Raw genomic sequence first — 21,130 nt, 5'->3', positions numbered from 1 at the left:
AAAATGTCACTTTGATGGTGTATGATTATCTCGACCTTGAGGTGTATGATACAAAAAAAAGATTTTAAGTCTTATGCATCCTGTAACATATTATTTGGACCTCCTGTTTTTCAAGATTTCTAAGTGTATATAGAGGTTTGTACCGTTTTGTAACTTTAAATGTTACAATTAGGCGTAAAAATACCTTTCCAGAACATCATAGAAATTTTTGGTGCCAATATTGCATCTCTGAACAAAGTTTGGAGGTGCAAGTTACTTTGATACATTGATTGTTTAAGGTGGACATCTTATAAAACATAGTTAAAGGGTTTACATAAATAAAAACTAAAAATGATAAGAAAAAATAGAAGGGTCCTTTATGGGTGCCATCACTTCTTGAAAGCTTTTTTTTTTTTTTTTTTGTACGAGGAGAGTCCCCAAAAGTGAGTTGTACTTACCCGAGTTACTCGGATTCAGCCAAGTGACTCCCCTCAGCCAGGGTCCGAATACCTTGACCGAGTCGCTTTTTTTAACATTGGTTCTAACTCAATCTTGAAATAATTGTTTTGTTTTGTAGATGGTAGGTCACTAGAATCCATTCTCATTACCTTCCCTACCTCATATTGTTGGGCTGTTGAAGGAGTGTGATACAATGCAGGAAACCACGTCTCGGGCACAGTATCCTGCTTTGGGCTGGGCCAAGTAACCCAGACTGGGTCTGGGTATCCAGCTTGAGTCAGGCAAGAACGGGTCATGTCAAAAATTTTTAAAAATAAATTCCAAAAATATGGAAAATCTGTTTAAAGAAATATTAAACAAAACACATATAAATGAGGTTAATCAATTTCTTATTTTTTTAGATTATGAAAAACACATTATAAATAAATCTTGAATTTTGAAAAACACGTTACAAATAAAATTTGGATTTTAGATTTTGAAAAACACATTACAAATAAATTTTTTATTTTTAAAATTTTTAATAATTTTTTGAATTTTTTAAAGATCCCAAGCTTTTGAGTAACTCGGATGGGTCCGGTAGACTTAAACAAATACGTCCAGTATGCGGTTTTGAGTAACTCGGATGGGTCCGAGTCGACAGCCACACGTGATGGGTCAAGTCAGTGGCACTTATTTGATGTTGTCTTTAGGACGTTCATGATTCATATAGATCCAATATGCACTTAAAGAGGGGAGCACCTAATAAAAATACGCAAAATACCCCATAACTTGCATGGACTTTTTGCTTATTTTTATTTTATCAAATTCTTTTTTACTATTTTAGGCACACCCATGGAGGAAGCACTCCCCATATTTTATTTCAATATGGTTTGTCGAAAAAATAATTTGTAATAAACCAATATTTGGTATGACATTGTGACTAAAGCTATTGCAACATTCCATTTAGATAAAGCAACTAAAAAGAGTAGTAAGATATATTTTAGGGTAGTAATGTAATGCATCAACCTTCAAAAACTATATTAGAAATATTTGTTTAATTCAGATTTTAAAATATATTTTTTTTTCTAATGAACAATCACAAAAAAGAACAATTTGAAAACGTAATCTACAAAGTATTTTTTTAACCCAATTAATATAGGCTTTTGATTTTGGTCAGATGTTTAGATCTAAGCCTTAGAATGATATTATTTGTTTCATATTTTTTAGATAATATTATTATCATTAGATTAATAATATTAAAAAAATAAAAAAATGATTTTGAATTTATAAAGGCCTAGATCTTTATTTTTTTCATATTTTTTAGATAATATTATTATCATTAGATTAATAATATTAAAAAAATAAAAAAATGATTTTGAATTTATAAAGGCCTAGATCTTGAAATTCATCACATGGACGATCTAAATTTATTGTCGGAGGGGACTCATTTTGATCATATATCGGAGGCAATTTTTATTTTTTTTATATTGATTATTGAGATAAAGAGAGTGTGTGTGCAAAATTTTGAGTCATACAAATATCACAAACATGATTTTTTGGAAATGTGGTTGTGTGATACAACCAATGCATTAAATCATTGCCCCATATTTTATAGGTAAGTGTCGCCACATATAAAAGTTTCCCAAAATAAAAACGAGGAAGTATCTAAACTTTGGGGTCACATGCAAAATCCTACTTGTTGTTTTTAGACAATTGCCGGCCCCTCTTAGATTGAAATTTAAGTCTTTAAAGAAGGAAAAAGTTTATATAAGGATGCTACCTTATAACGTAGAACTACGGATGCCCCTCAAAAATCCATCGGAAAAAGTAGTTTTAATGTTGAAAAACCTTTTGATTGATCATCTTGACATCGAGGGGCGAGCTTTTTATGCTTCTCCTACAGAACAGAAGTTCTATCTTCCCCTTTATCCAACTGTTCATTCTGAATGGAGGGCTAAGATTGCCCCAATCACAATGTCATATCTCTACACTATTTTATTTTTATTTTTTTTCTATAAACTATTTTGACTCCAAATTTTGTACATCCATACCTCTATTAAACTCGCACTAGCGGAAAATATAAAAAAAAATATTTTCGATAAAATGACCAAAATACCTTTGAAAGTTTCAAGGGGTATTTTGGTCATTATATTTTATTGAAAATTTATTTTTAATATTTTTTATTGGTGCGCCCCAATGAGAAGATTCCACATACAAAATTTCATATTCATAAAATTTGTATTAAAAAAACTAAAAATAAAATACTTTGAGACGTCGGATCTAAGATCAAATGGTGAGTGGCTCTCTTGATCAAAATTGGACACCTGGATGGTAGGGGAAGGATAGAACTTCTATGTTATAGGGGAAGCATAGAAACCTTTCTTGACATCGAGATATATGATGAAAAATAAAAAGATTTTAAGTCTCAGACATAGTGCATTTTACAATATATTATCTACAACGTCCACTTTCAAGATTTTCATATGTTTATAGATCTATTCAATTTTAACCTTTTTTTAAATTTAAAATTTTATAATTAGATATAAAAATAGATTTTGAGATAATCCTAAAAAAAATCTACATCAAAATTATATACCATGATAAAATTTGAAGGTGCACCTTACCTCTACACTTATAGATGCATCCATATGCAAACTGCACCCTTTAAAGAAAGCAACAAAAGAGGGGCAGTTTGGCTATTGCAATAAAGGGGGACATGATTTGTAGAAACGAAAAGCAATCCACAAAAACTAGAAAGAAGAAACAAACACAAAAGAAAAAGACAACCAACTACAATGCAATGATATACGTAATTCGGCAACGTGCTTACGACGGGAGATGAGAACTTCTTTACTAGCAATGGAGAATAGGGTTACAAAAAGCTTTATTCCTCACATCTCTCTGATTACATAGTAATTTGCATTTTTTTTTCTTAACCCTAGATAAACCCCCAATCGCAACAATATATATCAAGTTTCAGATAGATGGTACAAATTACCAAAATACCCTTGTACGAATATATATTAAGTCTCAGATATATCGAATCCCATTGTGGGAATTTAACGGCCCTCCGAAATAATCTTTTTTACTCTACTTTGGCAGATCTATTTCCTCATAATACAAGACATCAATCATCAACAGTACACATACCTACATTCTTTAGTCATATATGACATAAAGGACAAGGTCTCTATGAGTGGGCCAACTTATCTATTGAAATGAGTCCTCTCTCTAAAATCTATTTTAGAGATAGATTTTGGATTCAAAATTTTGATAAATGTATAATCTCAAAATTAATATGTAGTAATTTTGAAAAACTTAAATATTTTTTTTAAAAAAAATCTTTATATTTTAAAGGGCTCTAAACAATCAAATTTGAGCCTACATCAAAACTTTCACAGGAAAATGTTGTTTTGATGCCCAAATATCTTCAAATCGATCATCTTGACATCGATATGCATGAACATAAGAAAAAATGGATTTAAAGTTTTGGAAATAGTGTATTTTGTAACACATTTTTGGACTGTCAATTTTCAATTTTTTCAAGATTTCATAGATCCGTTGATCTATACTATTCTTAAAGCTTTAAAATTTATAAATAAATATGAAAATATATTTCAATGCTATCACAAAAATTTCCAATATTAAAACTACATTTCTCGACTTTATTTGAAGGTAGGCTCTAATTTGATTGTTTAGAGCCTAGGCTCTATACAAACTGCACCCAATTTTAAAACTGTTCATTTTAAAATGGTGGGCCTGTTATTTTGCAATGCCTCCCCTGAAGCACATAAAGAGAGGGACATTTTAGAGAGAAAAAAGCCTTGGAATAAATGGAGGAGGAGGAAGAAATGAGGAGGTTGTTGGTGGTCCTGCCTGCGCAGGACAGGTTTCATTTATTGTCAGCATGTTTTTAGCAATGGACTGTGACGATGATGATGGAAATGCAGCGATTTTAACGCCGGAAACCTGCCCTAAGCCACTGTGAGAGACACATTTTTTCTAGAGAGAGAGAGAAGCAGCGTTTTTAACGCCGGAGACCTGCTGCCTGGCCAGGGGACCATGGAGGACTCGATTCAAAGAGAGAGAGGGTCCACGCACTCGAGATAGAAAGAGATGGGCATGGTTGTTTTATGGGGAACTGAGTAAATGTGCAAAGGGAATGCAAATTATTCCTGAAGAATTGGAAGTAAGGGAAAGGTATGCTGTAGGGGAAGCAAAGCTTGCCCTTGAAGGGGAGTAATACTTTATTTAAAAATAAAGTAAATGAGCAATCTTGTCTGTCAGATTTAAAATTGAGCAGTAATGTTTTTATTTTTTTAAATAAAATATATCAAAAAACTATTTACTTTTAATACAAATAAAATGGTTTGATGGGATTGCAACCTTGTCAAAATCAGTCAAAATCAATAAAACCGTAATTTATAGCTTATAAAAAATTGTAATTCAAACATGAAAACCTTTTACATTGATCATTTCAGCTTAAACATCATGATTGTGAAAAAAAAAAAAAAGATTTCAAGTTATAAATATAATGTATATTGTAATAAATTATCTAGACCGTCTATTTTGCCTGAGAAATAAGTGTTTACATATCCATAAGATCTATTGTATTTTTTATTTTTGAATTTCATTATTGATGTTGAAAATTGATTTTAGAGCCATCATGGAGCTTCAATTGTCCAAAGCGCTTTCCAAACGACGATTTGTGGTGAGGTTTTATTTTGTTTTCATAAAGCTTAAGCTTTATGAAAACTTCATCCGAAATGTAAAAATGTCACAACAACTCTTGTCTTTCAAATTTAAAAATGTCACAACTACTCTTGTCTCTCAAATTTTAAATTAATTCGTTAGTAAGTGTGTATTAAACTTAAAGTTCAAAAAAATAATTTTTATATTTTATAATAAAATAATACCTTTAACCATCCCATTTGAGATCTATTGATTACTTATAACAAAAATGGAGCATGAGACAGATAAATATTCAATCCCCTTCCGCCAAGGAGGCATGAGATAGAAAATCATTATATGTACCTCTCCGATCCAATCAAGCCATATGATTCGCTTTTCACATGATTGCAGTTGTACCACGGTGGCCTATGGGTGCAAATTTATGCTATTGGGACCCATAGTACCATACCATGCAAGAGAGAGACAGAATTCAACACTCAAATCATTTCAATGACGTACCAAAAATTAAATACTAGGCTTGATGAAGATAAAATAAAGTCTCACCTCTAGAAAGTACTTTCGGCATGAGAAATTTTTATGGTAACTCCAAAATCGACTTTCAAAATGGTTATGAAATTTGACGCTCAAAAAATAGTGTAGATCTTGTAGATTTATGACACTAATTTTTAAAGTAAAATGGAACGTTTAGATAATATATTACATTGAAACCCTAATTTGTCTTTCACAAGCATAATCACAGTCAAGATAATCAATTTAAAGGTTTTTTAGACGCAAAAATTGACATTTCCAATGAGTTTGAGGTGTGGCTTTATTTATTTTATTAGGGTTGCAGCCCTATCAAACCAGTTCCAATTAGTTATTTGTAACTCAATAGAAACAAGATATTCTTTTAAAGGTGCAATTTCTATAAGATTTTTTAGGACTTGATGGGGAAAAAAAAAATAAAGTAAGGCCTCACCTTGAAACCTTGTCCAGAAAATACTTTGGGCATCGAAAATCTCTATGAGGGTTTTAAAATCAACTTCTTCCACCAACTGTGAAATTTGAAGCTCAAAAAATGGTGCATATCTTATGAATATGTGAGCACTTGATAATGGATGGTCTACATAATTTGTTGTCATATACTCTATTTTTATAACTTGAAATCTTTATTTTTCTTTACAACCATAGTAGTCATGATCGAGATTATCGATTTAAAGGTTTTCCAACACAAACTGCAATGTTCGATAAGTTTTAAGGTTAGATTGTACCTTTTAACACAAGCCCTAGGCCTCTTTTAACCTTTTTCCTTCTTTGTAAATGGGTAAGGTTTGAATAAGTTGTCAAGGTTACATTATGCAAGTAAGGTGAACCTCTAAATTTTGCCAGAAGATAGTAATTTCAGTGTCAAAAATCCTACAATAGCTTGAAAATTTATGTTCAACTCTAATTATGATATTTAAATTTCTAAAAGCATTACCGATTAAGCAGGTTTGTAAATATTTGGAAATATTAGAAATAGATGGTCCAAATAACTTTTTACTAGTTATACTATTTTTAGAACTTAATTTTTCTTTTTCTTTTTATCAATACATCTCGAGGTCAAGATGATCTCAACTCCAGAACACCATTATTATTTTTTACAAATTTGTTTAGATGCGTCTTACTTCTATAATATAAGTTTGCAACCAAATATAAATTTTTCACTATCTAAATGCATAAGATACACCATTGAAAATAACACTCTTCCTATCCTAGATGGCTGCCACGTGGCAAAAATTACCCCATTCGCGGGGATTGAACAAGATAAACTTTTGGCAATGCATGGAGGGGTTTGCGCGGATACACATTGAGTTGCATTAAGTGAATGAAAATTTACAAGACGTGAGATGACCATGCTTATATACGAAATTTAGTAAGGGTGCGGTTTCAAGGTTGCAACCTTAAACAATCCAATTAAGGCACATCTTAAAATTCTATAATAACATATAATTTTGTTGTACAAAATCCTTAGTATTATCTTAAAATCTATTTTCATACCTAATTAAAATTTTTTAATTTTCAAAAATAGTTAAAATTAAGTAGATCTATAAATATATAAAAATCTTGAAAATAGACGGTCTAAATAATGTGTTGCAAGATGCACTATTTCAAGGACTCATAAACCTTTTTTTTCATATTCATACATCTTGATGTCGAGATGATCGATTAAAGTGGTTTTTCAACATTAAAACAATATTTCCGATAGATTTTTAGATGCATCTATGATTCTACATTTTAAGGTTGTAACCTCATATAAACTTTTCCCATTAAGTAAAGCTACTTAGTGCATAGTGGTCCTGGTGGCACTCCTTACATAGTTATCACGTTGTGGTTTACAATCTTACTGACACCACTGGACACTTTAAAAAACAACTCCCCCTAACCTTAACCTATATGAAAAGACGGATAGGAACTGGTCTTGATTCTTTGGCTAAGGATGCTATTACCTCCCTCTCTTCTCTTCCTTCATGCTTCTCTTTTTTTTTTTCTTTTTTCTCTCTCTATGTTTACCCTTTTTTTTTTTTTCTTTTCGTCCTTTTTTTTTTTCCATCCCTTTTTTCTCTTTTTTTGTACTTTTTTATTTTATTTTATTTTAGGAATTCTCAACCTCCTTGTAATTTTTATCTTAATATAATTCTCCTCCTTCGTGCTTCTCTTTTTTCTTTCCTTTTTCTCTCCTTCTATTTACCTTTTTCTTCTGCTTTTTTCTCATTTTTTCTCATTTTTTTTGTACTTTTTTATTTTATTTGTTTGAGGAATTCTCAACTCCTTGTAATTTTTATCTTAATATAATTTAGTTATTTCAAAAAATGTTTATATTGATATCAATCTTTGTTTGGAAATATTTGGTGAAAATAAATATCTTTTTTTTTTTTTTTTGGGTTATTCAATGGGGAAGACAGGCCTCTGTCTGTTTTTCAAATAGTTTAGGAGTTGACCTTTTGAAGGTGTTAGTGGACTTGTTAGTGGAGTGGTGTCTGTGGAAATGGAAACCACAACATGGTGATTTAGGTGTAGGGTCCTACCACCATGACCTCAACTCTTTTTATCATCAACATCGTAGCTTTTTTCCAATTAATTGGGGTTGGCTACACTGATCTTGGTCCGCCATTCTGCTAAATTAAATGTCATCCTTTCAATAAGACTATAAGTCCTCATATCTTTCCGAACTACTTCGAAGCACATCCTTTTGGGCCTACTCGCTTCCTTTTTATGTCTTCCCACTTGAACTAACTCGCACCTCCTAACATATGTTATATACTTAGTCAGCGCTGCACATAGCCAGCCCATCTTAGTCTAATCTCTTTCATTGTATCGCTTATTTACCTAAATTATCCCTAATAGATTCATTTCGAATTTTCTCTTCTTGTCTTACCACTCATCCATCTCAACATCTCTATCTCCACTTTATAGGTACATTGTTTTTTATCTGCCCAATATTCAACCCTATAAAGCAATGCCGGTCTCTAAAAATAAAATAAAATAATAAATAAATAAAATAAAATAATAAGTATTAATAAAAGATAGTAAATAATAGTTAAAAAAATTTAGTTTCTAAATGTTATGGTTCCAGGTGAACCTCTACGTAAATACAGGCTAAATCTTTTGATGTTGGCCTTGCATAGGAAGCACAATTACACCCACGAAATGGCCAACTGTTTACAGTCTATCAACCGTTTGAATCCCTTTTGAAAATTTATCCATGCAAATCACAACGTCCTATGATGCATTGCTTAATCCCATATGACCCAAAGGTTTGCTTTTGGACTCATGCTCTCTAATAACTATTGACGACTCTCTTTTTTTTTTTTTTTTCTTTTTTTTTTTTTTATAAGTATTGCTAAACATTCTATGACTATAAGAAAGAGTTACAATGATGACAGACCCCTTATCAAAGGGGAATATTGTTAGTAACCTAGGTTCAAAATTTCTTGTTTCCTCCACTCTCCCACATTATAATTTGTACTTATTATAGAAATTTGAATATAACATGTATCATGTTTCCAAGAACAACTATATCATGCGGGCTGGACCCAATTTGTACAATATGTGGTCCCGAGGTATAAAGCATCAATTTTAAAGATAGATGCAAATAGGTGATTTATCTTGAAACAATTGTAACTAACGGTCCAAATATTTTTTTAAGATAATTATTTATTTCTATTTTCAAATTTTATTTATTTTTTCATATTCATGATCTCTATGTTGAAGATTATATATTCTCTACAAATTAGGATCAAATTATATTTAAAAAATACATTTATTGTCAAGCCCGTCATATTTCCAATTACTACTTAGAGTGAGTTTTATGCCAAGGAAAGAGACGAGCTATAGTGGTTGATTCATTTTAGCAACTGAAGAAAAAGAAATTTTGAATTCAGCAAGTTATACAATTGTTGTGATCCCATTCATGGGCATATTATTGAATTAAAACTTAAAAGGATGGGGCTTCTATGGGTCGACCAACTCATGTGTAATGCCGTCTAGATCTTTTTCTTTTTTTTTTCTTTTTTTTTTTTTTTTTTTAGATTCATCATTTAGGCCAAAATGATCATAAATACAAAAAATAAAATAAACTTTTAAAACTGAAAATACAATTTTTAGATTTTTTTTGTAAACCGTCCATATCTTATTTATCGACAATGGGACGTTTGTAAACCAGTGGGCTCTTGCGCCCGCTGACTCATGAAGCAAGTTTCCAAACTTAAAAAGTGGTGAACGTGCAGATGATGGCACACGGTGGTCCCTCATGGTGCATAATATGCGGACGACGACATACGCTCTGTCGTGGTGCCAATTTTGGTCAAAACTAATGGAATATTTTTGCGTAAATATATCTCAAGATATTTAAAATTTATTTTGACCAAAATGCCTTCAAAACAATGCTGAAAACCCTAATCTGAAAATTGCTCTTCCCAAGACGGTAACCTGCTCAAGCGAAGTTCAAAGTGGGTCAAACTTGATAACAAATCGAATGGACCTTTATGATTTTTCTAATAGTTAAAATATCATCAGAGTATGTGACATTTTGGTGAAGAGTTATAGCTGAAACCAGTGATTCAAAACCTAGATCGGTGAGGTAGATTGTTCGACCTACAAATGCATGTTAGATTAATCGATTGCAATCCAGATCAGTCTGAATCGATGATCAACAAAAATAAAAAAATAACTTAAATTTATATAGTGGAAATTTAGGAAGACCTATAAAAACATTAGTTAAGCATTTAAAAAGGGAAAAAATATATAAAAGGTCAGGGTTTCAAGAACTGGGCCAAGACCTATATAATCCTAAAACTGGTTTAGCTCCAACCAATTTTCCATCAGGATTAATAATTAGGATCAAGCATTGCCTGGTTTTCAAAAAGCTAGCTGAAACAATGGAGACATGCCACAACTCCTCAACTATCCTTTCCACATAACAAGAGACGTAGCTTGCCACCCACAAACACAATGGGCAAGTTTGATATCATACTCGCAAAAATCATATTTGGTAACTGAGAATAGTGAACAGTAATTGGGGATCCGAATGACCCTATCCCCAAAAAATGAGGAAAGAGAAATTCATGTTTCTTTGAGATATCCACCTCTCTCTTTTTTTTTCTTCAAAAGTTCTCCTTCTTTATATTGAAAGAATCTCTCAAATCTAAGTTTTCATATCTGTACTTTCTTCTTCTTCTTCTTTAATCTCCCGGACTTTATGAGGATGCCTATACGGGGTCATGACTTCTTCCTAAGATAAAATTTTTGTAATTATTTTTTATCTGCTAGATTTCTAATGAATGTTTATATTGTCATAGGAGGTTTTTTTTTTTTTGGTGAATTAGTGGGGATATCGGTCCCCTACCCATTCTATTAAAAAACAAAAAAAAATTTATATAAAAACCTCTTATATAACCCTTGGCAAGGGAACACTAGCAATATCATATGAAATATAAGGTATTACAAAATCAAGGGTCGAGCACGCCACACAGTTGATTCATTCATACAAACCGCTGCCTTAGCCAAAGAATCTACAGCCATATTTCCCTCCCTATATGCATGTTGGGCCTTCCATTGTTGGTTAGCAAAAGATGCAAGCATAGTTATCCTATTAGCCAAAATTAAATGCAATCTCCAAGGAGACTTGGAACACCGATTCAATGAGTCAACAAGGAGTTTCAAGTCACTCTCAATGACAAGAGGTACACAATTCAATTCCATCGCCAAAGAAATACCTCTCTCAAATGCATAGAATTCAACTGTGTTATTCGAATTGGTACCCAGATAGGCTGCAAAGGCCACAATAAAACCACCTACATCATTCCTGATAATGCCCCCACAACCAGCACTACTTGGATTCTACCTAGGGGACCCTTCGATGTTAAGCTTGAAATTTCCCAAAAGTGAAGGTAGCCACGTCACTTGAATATGTCATAGGAGTTACTTAATATTGCTTAAACTCATTACTTACTTGCAAGCATCTTTCTTTGCATCTTCATACAGCCATATGTATGATAAAAATTGAATATTTTGGTAGGACTGTAAATGGTTATCTACAAGTGTATGCAAACTGTTTATCAAAATTTTGGAAGAAGATGCCCCAAACTGGGTTACCAAAATCCCAGATTCAATCAAACAAGGGATATTGCAGTTTTAAGGAAACCAAACTACAGTGGGCATTAGTCCATCAAAACCGGTCAACAACTAGTCAAACCGCTTGAACCAATTTAAAGAAAACCAAAAAAACGTTTTGTTTACTAGTTTGAAAATATAAAATGAATGAAAAATTTTCCAACTTTATTTACCTGGTCGTATTGGTCAAAACCGGCTGGTCCGACCGGCGAAAACCAATTAAAAATTGGTTTTGACTGCTTTTTTACTATATTGATTTTTCTTTTGAATCAGACTAACCAAGGCATTGGTCGGCGATCCCACAAGTTAGTCCATTGATTCAATTTGGTTTTGATAACTATAGTTTCAATAGAAAAATAGTGAATGTGAATTCCATAATAGGAAGTTAATCATGCATTTCTCTGAGTGGACATATCATTTCAGTCTATATCCCTAGTATTACTTCAAGCTCAAGCAAAGGCCTATATGCATTTGTAGTCATAGAAGCTCTACCCAAATGAAATATGCAAGCAAATCTAAACTTCCTTTAGTAGTGGATAAACAAAGTTTACAATTTATAGCCTCTTACCCTATGGAAAAGATGCAAGAAAGTGCAGGGGAAAAGGAATTCCAGAATATAAGAGAATGGACTACAGATTCTACAATGATAAAAGAGTCCTTCCTAGAGTCAAGGACACATCCACTCCTCCCTTGTAAGCCTCCTCATCTTCCATACTTGTCTTAGACTTCTTCTTCAAGGAATCCAAGAGGCCTAACTCTTTCAAAGGTGCACAACTCTCTTCATAACTGTTCCATTGGACTGGAAACCCTAATTCAAATTTAAATGCACCTTGATGGTGAACATGTTGGTGATGATCAACTGTGGGTGAAATCATACGTTTACGAATGCCACATAGAGAGCTACTATCTATCACCTCCCCTGGTCTCTTCAGGAAATGATCCTCACCACCCTCTTCATTCTTCATGCTTCGATACATCTTCATCCGCAGCAATTGCGCAATGAGTGACCGCAGCGGTGTTTAAAAAACTGTCAGTACACTTTGGGCATGCGAAATCTCTAAGATGGCTCTAAACTCTATTTCCACAACCGAATGTAACATTTGTAGCTCAAAAAATAGTACAAATCTAGTGGATTTGTGAACACTTCAAAATAGACGGTCTAGATAACATTTTACAATATACACTATTTTTTAGGACTTGAAATCTTTTTTATTTTTATTTTTGCAACCATAATGATATGAATGATTTGAAGGTTTTTCGACACCCGAACTATATTTTTGGTGTATTTTGAAGCGAAGCTTTTCTATTTTTTTGTAAAAATAACCTTTTTCTTATGTATGTGTGTATATATATATAGGGATTGTAGACTATGAACCCATCTACTTTGAATACAAGAAAGTCACAATCGTTATTAGCCACTAGATACGAAATCTGACAAACTAAAATGTGTCATTATATTCAAAAAAATTTATTTTGAACCGTTGGGCCTATTAATGCCACATCCCCATCACCCAATTCGTCATCCAAGTGTTGATCATTATTGTGATCTCTTTATACAAATAGTAAATTGTCTTATATATATAGTAAATTGTCTTTTATATATATATATATATATATATATATATATATATATATATATATGTGTGTGTGTGTGTGCGCACGTACGTGAGAGAGAGAGACTATATACCATGACTATTTACCATTATTACAAGGGATTATAATCACTCATGGCCATTGGATATCAAAATAGGTGGCTTGAGATGTCAAAATAGGTGGCTTGGGATGTGTTATGAAATTCAAAAAATTCTTGTTTGAATTTGAGTCTAATCAAGTGACACACTTACAAGCCCCAATATAAAATCTGAGAGACTGAGAGTAGTGGCGATCTCCTTGTACTTAAAAGTAAATGGCATCTTTATGTGCTTTTCGTACATACATGCATACCTAAAATGAGAATTTTCACACTGTAATATATCATTTGTAACTAGGGGAATATACCATTTGTAAGTTGTCAATTCCCCACTCATATGAGTCTTGGAGTATAGGACGTCATTTAGTTAGGAAATTTAGATCACGTTTTTATTGTTTTTTTTTTTATTAATGAAACGTTGAGATCCCATGTTTGTACGACGACGAATAGTATCCAAACAGAATATGAATCCACCAAAATGTTGGGATCACGTTAGAGGCAATAGTGGTTGTGTGCCAAAAGTAAATAATGTCTTTGAATAATTTTTTTTAGGGTGTGGTTTCTACAAGTTGCAATCTTAATCAATCCAATTAAGGTGCACTTTCAAATTTTATCATAACATGTAATTTTAGTATAAATTTTTTTTAGAATTGTCTCAAAATTTATTTTCATATTTTAGTTATAAACTTTTAAATTCCAAAAATGCTTAAAATCAAGTAGATCTATTAACATATGAAAGTCTTGAAAATAGACGGTCTAGATAATGTGTTGCAAGATACGCTATTTCTGAGATTCAAAATATTTTTTTTTTTTTATATATATTCATACATCTTGACGAGATGATCAATTAGAGGGTTGATGATCAATTAGAGGGTTTTTTGACATTAAAACAACTTTTACTGATGGATTTTTGAGGTGCATCTTTAATTCTACATTTTAAAGTTGCAACCTTATATAAACTTTTTCCTTTTTTTTTATTTAATATTTTATCTATTTTTTAATATTCCAACTCATGATCATGTATATTGTGAGAGGCTTTTTAAAATTAAATAAAAACATAAATAAAGTATTAAATAGTTAACATGTTTGATGCATTTTGATAGATTTTCAAAAAAAAATATATCTTCATAGCCCTCCTACATGTTTGTTTTTTTTTTTTTTTGGTAATTCAGTGGGGATGACGAACCCCTACCCGTTTTTTAAATCGTTAGTGGTTTTTTAATGTGTTAGGTGAGAATGAAAGCCTAGACTTTAGTTGGACCACAAGTAGTACTACTACCATTACCCCAACCCTATTCTCATTAAACTGGTATGTCAGTGGGATTTGGGCCCTTACCTTTTGGTGGGAACGGAGTCAGACACCTTCCTATAGGACTTGACAATACATGCCATTCTCAAGAAAACTATATGTTTTTTCTATTATACTATTTGAGTAGTAGTAAAAAGTGGTATGTCAATGGGGATTTAGGCCCCTACCGTTTGATGAGAATTGAGTCAGAGACCTTTTATAAGGCTCGACAATACTACCATCAAAGACCGTGCCATTTTCAAAATTGATAAGTCAGTGGGGATTTGGTGAGAATGGAGTAAGAGAACTCACCATGAGCCACCCACATGTTATAAGCATATGTAAATGTATGCTCCATATCGTACATGCATAAGAGTATGCGTGTTCCCTTACAATACGCATGAGTTTATTTATATGTATGGTACTTCATTAAATGAGAATAAAGATAAGATGTATAATTATGTGTGGGTAAAGATGCATGTGTATGGTGTACTATGCCATCTTTTTTTCACGCTTTAGAGAGAGGAGGAGAGAGAGATGGTGTATGGCTTCCCTTGAAAAAAGAAAAATTTTACCTAGGAAAAATTTCATATAAGGTTGCAACCTTAAATTGTAGAATTACATATGCGTCTCAAAAATCTATCAGAAAATACTGTTTCAATGTTGAAAACCCCTCTAATTAATCATCTCAATATCGAGATGTATAAATATGAAAAAAAAACAAAAAAAAAAAAGATTTTGAATTCCAAAGCAGTGCATCTTGCAATACATTATCTATATCATCCATTTTCAAGTTCTTTATACTTGATTTTAACCATTTTTAGAATTTAAAATTTTATAATTAGATATGATCATAGATTTTAAGATAATCTTAATATTTTTGTACACCAACATTACATATTATGATAAAATTTGGAGGTGTGCCTTAATTGAATTGTTTACGATTGCAACCTTGTAGAAACCACACCTTTTTATATAAGGTTACAATTTATATGTGTAGAAATAAGATTGTAGTAATCTATACCGCTGATTTATTGATACTATTTTTTAAGATGTGTCAAATCTACATCCAAATAAAACAAACGGTAAACAATATCGTAACTTTATTACTACAAATAAGATTGCATACATATATCTATATATGAAAAAAGATGGGATTAGCCCACTAGCTCACATATGAGCCCAACGTCCCATATTAAATCTGGGTCGATCTGACAATCACGGATGTCCAGGAGTGCTTGAATTTTTTTTTTTTTTTTATAAATCTAAATCACTTGAAAGTTTACGTGTGTGTTCTTCTCATCAAAGCGCACCTAATATAAATATAAAAACATTTATTCACAAAAAATAAAATGACAAAATACCCCCTAAAAATTTTCGAGGGTATTTTGGTCAATTATTTCATGTAAAATAATTTTTTTTATATTTTTTGAAGATTCATCTATTTTTATGAACATAGCTTAAAATTTCAAGTAATTTCGATTTGTAGAAAAAAAAAATTAAAATTAAAACACTACCGGACATCCGTAATCATCAGATCGGCTCAAATTCAATCTAAGACGTTAAGCTAATATGTTTATATGAGCTAATGGGTTAATTTCATTATATATATATATATATATATATATATATATATATATATATGAAAAAGAGAGAGAGAGAGGAAGATGCCAACAATGATATGTATACCTGAAGAGTATATATATATATATATATATGTGAAAAAGAGAGAGAGAGAGAGGAAGATGCCAACAATGATATGTATACCTGAAGATGGCTCTTAACGTGAGCGAGGGTGAGACCTTTAACCTCCATCAGCTCAAGAACAAGCTTCGGCGTCGCTTCTATAACACACATCACGCAGATGAATTCCCATTCCAAATAACTTCCCAATGCTTAAATTAAGAAGATGAAGAGACAAACAGGAACATTAATAAAACTAGACACACAAAGAGGTAGGTTTGGCAACGGGTGGGTCCAGATTGGCTCGACCTGGACCTCACCAAGACCCAACTTGGGGTTAGGCTTTTGGACCTGGACCTGGACCCAAACCATTAGATCCAAAACTTTAAAAAGTGGCTAGGTCTAGAACTTAAAGAAAAATTTTAAAAAAATATTCAAAAATATATATTCCAAGTGCGCGTGGACACATGTACATACATCATACACATACATAAAATCCACGGACTTGTAGTTTAAATGTGTGTATGTATAGCTTATATATGTGTGTGCATTTTAACTATGTGTGTGTGGATATGTTTCGGTCCTAGACCTGGATTCGACTTGGGTCTAGGGTTTTGGACTTGGACCCGACCCACCAAGTCCAAAACTTAGACTCCCACCTCGAATAAGAAATAACACACTTGAATCACATTTTGTAGTTTAGTGTAGTGATATTATGATCAAAAAGCTATTGAATTTACGAGGGATTTGATTTGATTAAAATCGGTTCAACTTTTAATCAATTTATAAAAAATAATTAAAAAATATATATAATATTTCAAGTTAAACAATTTGCCCACTATCATTTTGCTCGTTGAATCAGCTAAAGCCCGCCGCTCTAAACGGCCAAAATAAGTGAACTATCGATTTGGAGTTAGTTTCTATTAACTTACCTTGGACAAGACCCGTCAAGGCCATGTCTCGCTTAGACAATCTAGCCATTAATAACTATAGCCTAGATCCTACTTTTATAGGGCCGGGCTGACGGGGCATGTTAGGAGAGGCCGTTAAAAAAAATTTAACACTAACTCCTCGTCATAATAATAAGGGTACGGTTTGTATAGGGCTTAGGCTCTAAACAATCCAATTGTAACCGGCCTTTAAATAGTTACGAGAGATGTGGTTTCAGAAAATCTTTTTTATAATCTTAAAATATATTATTTTTATAGCGTTTAAAGATGAAAAAACAATGTAGGTCGAGAGATATATGAAATTTTGAAAATCGACGGTTCAAAAGTGGGTTACATAATACACTATTTTAAAAAATTTAAAATCAATTTTTTTCTCATATCCATAAATGTGGAGACGATGAATTTGAAGATATTTGAAAATCAAAACAACCTTTTCCAGTCAAATTTTTGAAGTAGGTTCGAATTTGATTATTTAAAGCCTCGGTTTTATTTAAAATTTTTCCAAATAATAAAGAGGAAAGGTATGAATCAGAAACACATACAGAAGAAGGTTTATATGGTAAACAAATTAGAAAGGACGGGTACGAAAAAGAAGAGAAATGATTAGAACAGGAAGGATAAAAAAAAAGTAGAAAAGGAGAGATATGGAGGGCAATAGGAAAGAAGAGAGAGTAAGAAGAAACAAAAGAACAGTGAGAAAGGAAGATTAAGAATGAAGAAATGTTTCGAAGAAGAAGGATAAGAAAAATGCAGAGTGGGAAATGAAGGCTAAGAAAAAAGCATTAGAAAAATAAGAGGAAAAAATAGAGAGAGATAAATGGTGGTAACGGGCTCGGCCTGGCCCTTGTCCCCGTAGGCCTAGCTACGGGCTAGGCTCGACAAAAATAAATGAAGAAAAATAAAAGAAAAAAAAAGCAGGGCGTAGCCAAATTGGCTAAACACTTGCCTTAGCTCGGCCCTCAGGCCATAGTTTATAGCCTAAGCCTTATTTTTATTTTTATTTTATTTTTTTCAGGCAGGTGGGTGAGGCGAGCCGCCCAGTCCACTGCCGCCCTAGAGAGAGAGAGAGAGAGAAGTAGAGATAGAAAGAAAGAGCATTAGAAGTTTGTTGATTACTGTATTCTCCGCCTAGGCGTTCGACGGCCGCAACAAAGCGGAGGTGGAGATCAGGGGTCCATCGAAGGCGAGGATGCCTCGATCGATTGTAACGACGCCCACAGATCTTCCTCCCCATCATAAACTCCTCCATTCTCTGTCTCTCTAAAAATTCTCTCTCTAAAAACTCTCTCTCTCTCTATACTCTAGAGACGCATACACCCCACCATGAACATTGCTACTTTCAGTTTATTTTATATACCAAAAAAGTGGAAACCAAAAAAAAAAAATTTGGGGATTATAGTTTAAACTTTAAAAGGTTACATGCAGGCTGCTGACTAGCAGAAGGACGCCATAATTCCCTGGATATGGAATTATTCGTGTCCGTGCTCTCTCTCTCACTCAAATCCTGCCACTTTCTCTCTCTAACCGTACTAACACATCTGAACTCCTTTATCGTCTTCCCATCAATATCTTCCTTTCTCTCTCTAACTCTGCATCTGAGAGCCTCAACTTTCACTTGTCTCTCTCCCCCAACTTTCTCTCTCTGTGTTGCATTCTCTCTCAGTTCCTACTGCTCTCAGTTTCTATAGCTTCCTCTCGTTAACTGGTAACTACCATTGGTTTCTCTCTAGATCCTTCCCTTAATAGTAGATTAACATGAACTCTCTCTCTCTAGACTTCTATATACATGAACTCCTCTCTCTCTCTATCTCTCTATCTCTGTCTACAGAGCTGACAGAGAGAGAATAATTAGGGAACATTGATTGTAAAGTGTGCTGTGAAAGTTCCTTTTGCCGAGCTGCTGGCTGCCTCGTATCGCTAACTTTTTGGCCTTACACTTTGCTGCTTGTACTATGTACTGGCGTTGCCGGTGCTCTCTCTCTCTCTCTCTACCAGGAGGCCATCCATGCTTCTCCCGTTTATTTTTGTTTGTAGTGAAAATATTGAACAGGGGTTCCTTGATTTTAAAAAATGACACGGTTGGTTTGTTGGGCAACAGAAGGAATGTGTGATGGGAGAGATTTCTTATTCATAGCCTCAAATAGGAAAAAGAGGGCCTTAATACGTAACCCCTTTTCCTTTTTAAGTGGGATGACTTCTCTTCTGGATGGCTAATTCCCATTAGTTATCCAAGAAACTGGATCGGCCATTCAGAAACTCATTTCAAATCGGTGAACAAGACCGGTTCACTCGTGTGAGAATTAGTATATTTATGAGTAATTTATGTACGGACGTAAAATGATATAGAAAAATATAAAATTACATAAGAAGCCGATCAACCTGTGTGTGAGTGTGTTTTTTTTTTTTTTTTTTTTTTCAAAATGGCTTTTCGGTTTTAAGATGTCATCTTCGAACCACTGTTTAATTTGGTTTACTTTTAGTTTTTCCATTAGTAGGGCAATGCACAATTTGGTTTACTTTTAGTTTTTCCATTAGTAGGGCAATGCACAAGCGATCCGATGTTAGCATCATGTGACCATCCTGCGGGGTTTTTCTAACATTCGATCCTCCTCTCTCCATCTCTCTCTCTCTCTCCCTCTCACAACCTTCTTTCTCTCTCTCTAAACAGCCGACCGGCCCAAGCATCCAAGGGAGGATTTCCAGCCACAGAAGCGAGATGTCGATGAGAATCTGTCTGCTTATAGAAAATTTGGCCTATTTCATATTTTTTTATTTGATGTTATATATGTACATAAATTACTCTAAAAAATGAATATAAAAATGGAAAAGTAACAAAAATATATAATGTTCGGGAATTGGGCAACTCTACTAGCGAGTCGCCCAATTCTTGGACCGACTTGTCCCGTTCACTGATGTAATCAGGTGAGTCTATAGGAATCAGACCAATTCTTAATTCTAACAAAACCACCAGTTTGATTTAGATGGATTTGCGATCCAGATTCGAACCTGGTATTTAAAACGCTAACGATTTCTACTGTGGTGCACTTCGGAGAAGTAAAAATGAAGGCACAAAAGGGTGTTGGTATGAGAAACTTTATGACAAAGAGACCTAAGATTATAAATTCCAACCTTTACATTCAGAAAATGAATTATGAATTCTAACCTTTTTCCTTCAGAAGAGGAATTATGAATTCCAACCTTTTTCCTCATGGCTGGTAGTCCTTTTGTCAATTTATGCATGTGCATTGAGACAAACCTTGAGGAGGACTTTTTTGCAGGAGGTCTACGGACCATGTGGTCTATACTAGGGCAAACAAGACCAAACATATTTATGATTAAGAAGATAATTATAGGCAAAACCATGCCATATATATGGACCCGGTTTCTTTGAGTCCATGTAAAAATGAGGCACCTCTTAAAAATCTATTTTTGAGATGGATTTTTTGACTTAGTTTTTAAGGACATGTAATCTCTAAGATGGAGATCATGAGTATGAAAAAATAAATGAATTTTGAAAATTAGAAATAACAATTTTATTAAAAAAACATTTGCACCATTAGTTTCAATTGTTTTTAGAAAGATCACCTATTTCCATCCATCTTTAAAATGGATGTTTTATACCTCTGGACCGCATATATTGAAATGCGGTCCAGCCAGCAAGAAACAATTTTCCCATATATATTTATCATTAGGAAGATAATTTCAGGCCAGACAACCAAGATCAAACAAGAAGAGACAAATGGACGGCTGAGAATAATGAGTTCACTTTACCGGCTC

The 21,130-nt window shown here is 33.1% G+C and overlaps 1 protein-coding gene across 1 annotated transcript; it reads right to left on the bottom strand.

Moving 5' to 3' along the window:
- Window positions 1-12,246: 12,246 nt before the first annotated feature.
- Window positions 12,247-18,696, bottom strand: LOC110006793 (myb family transcription factor PHL5). The gene is made up of 3 exons (XM_020664003.2): window positions 18,470-18,696; window positions 16,488-16,564; window positions 12,247-12,719 (listed from the first exon to the last, which is right to left on the bottom strand). Exons 1-3 carry the CDS (start codon window positions 18,600-18,602, stop codon window positions 12,381-12,383), a joined length of 549 nt encoding a protein of 182 aa, XP_020519662.1. The 5' UTR covers window positions 18,603-18,696; the 3' UTR covers window positions 12,247-12,380.
- Window positions 18,697-21,130: the final 2,434 nt, after the last annotated feature.

Source organism: Amborella trichopoda, chromosome 13 (genome assembly GCF_054954075.1).
Source record: "Amborella trichopoda isolate Santa Cruz 75 chromosome 13, AtrichopodaSantaCruz75HAP2 v2.0, whole genome shotgun sequence".
Classification (NCBI taxonomy): Eukaryota; Viridiplantae; Streptophyta; class Magnoliopsida; order Amborellales; family Amborellaceae; genus Amborella; species Amborella trichopoda.
This window is presented reverse-complemented; position numbering and strand designations above follow the sequence as displayed.

Bases quoted from the DNA above. Each gene is read 5' to 3' on its own strand.
- LOC110006793 (XM_020664003.2), bottom strand. From the start codon at position 18,602: ATGGAGGAGTTTATGATGGGGAGGAAGATCTGTGGGCGTCGTTACAAT. The intron at 16,565-18,469 runs GTAATCAACAAA...TGTGTGTTATAG, and splicing joins ACGCCTAGGCGGAGAATACA to AAGCGACGCCGAAGCTTGTT. The intron at 12,720-16,487 runs GTATACATATCA...CTGCGGATGAAG, and splicing joins ACGTTAAGAGCCATCTTCAG to ATGTATCGAAGCATGAAGAA.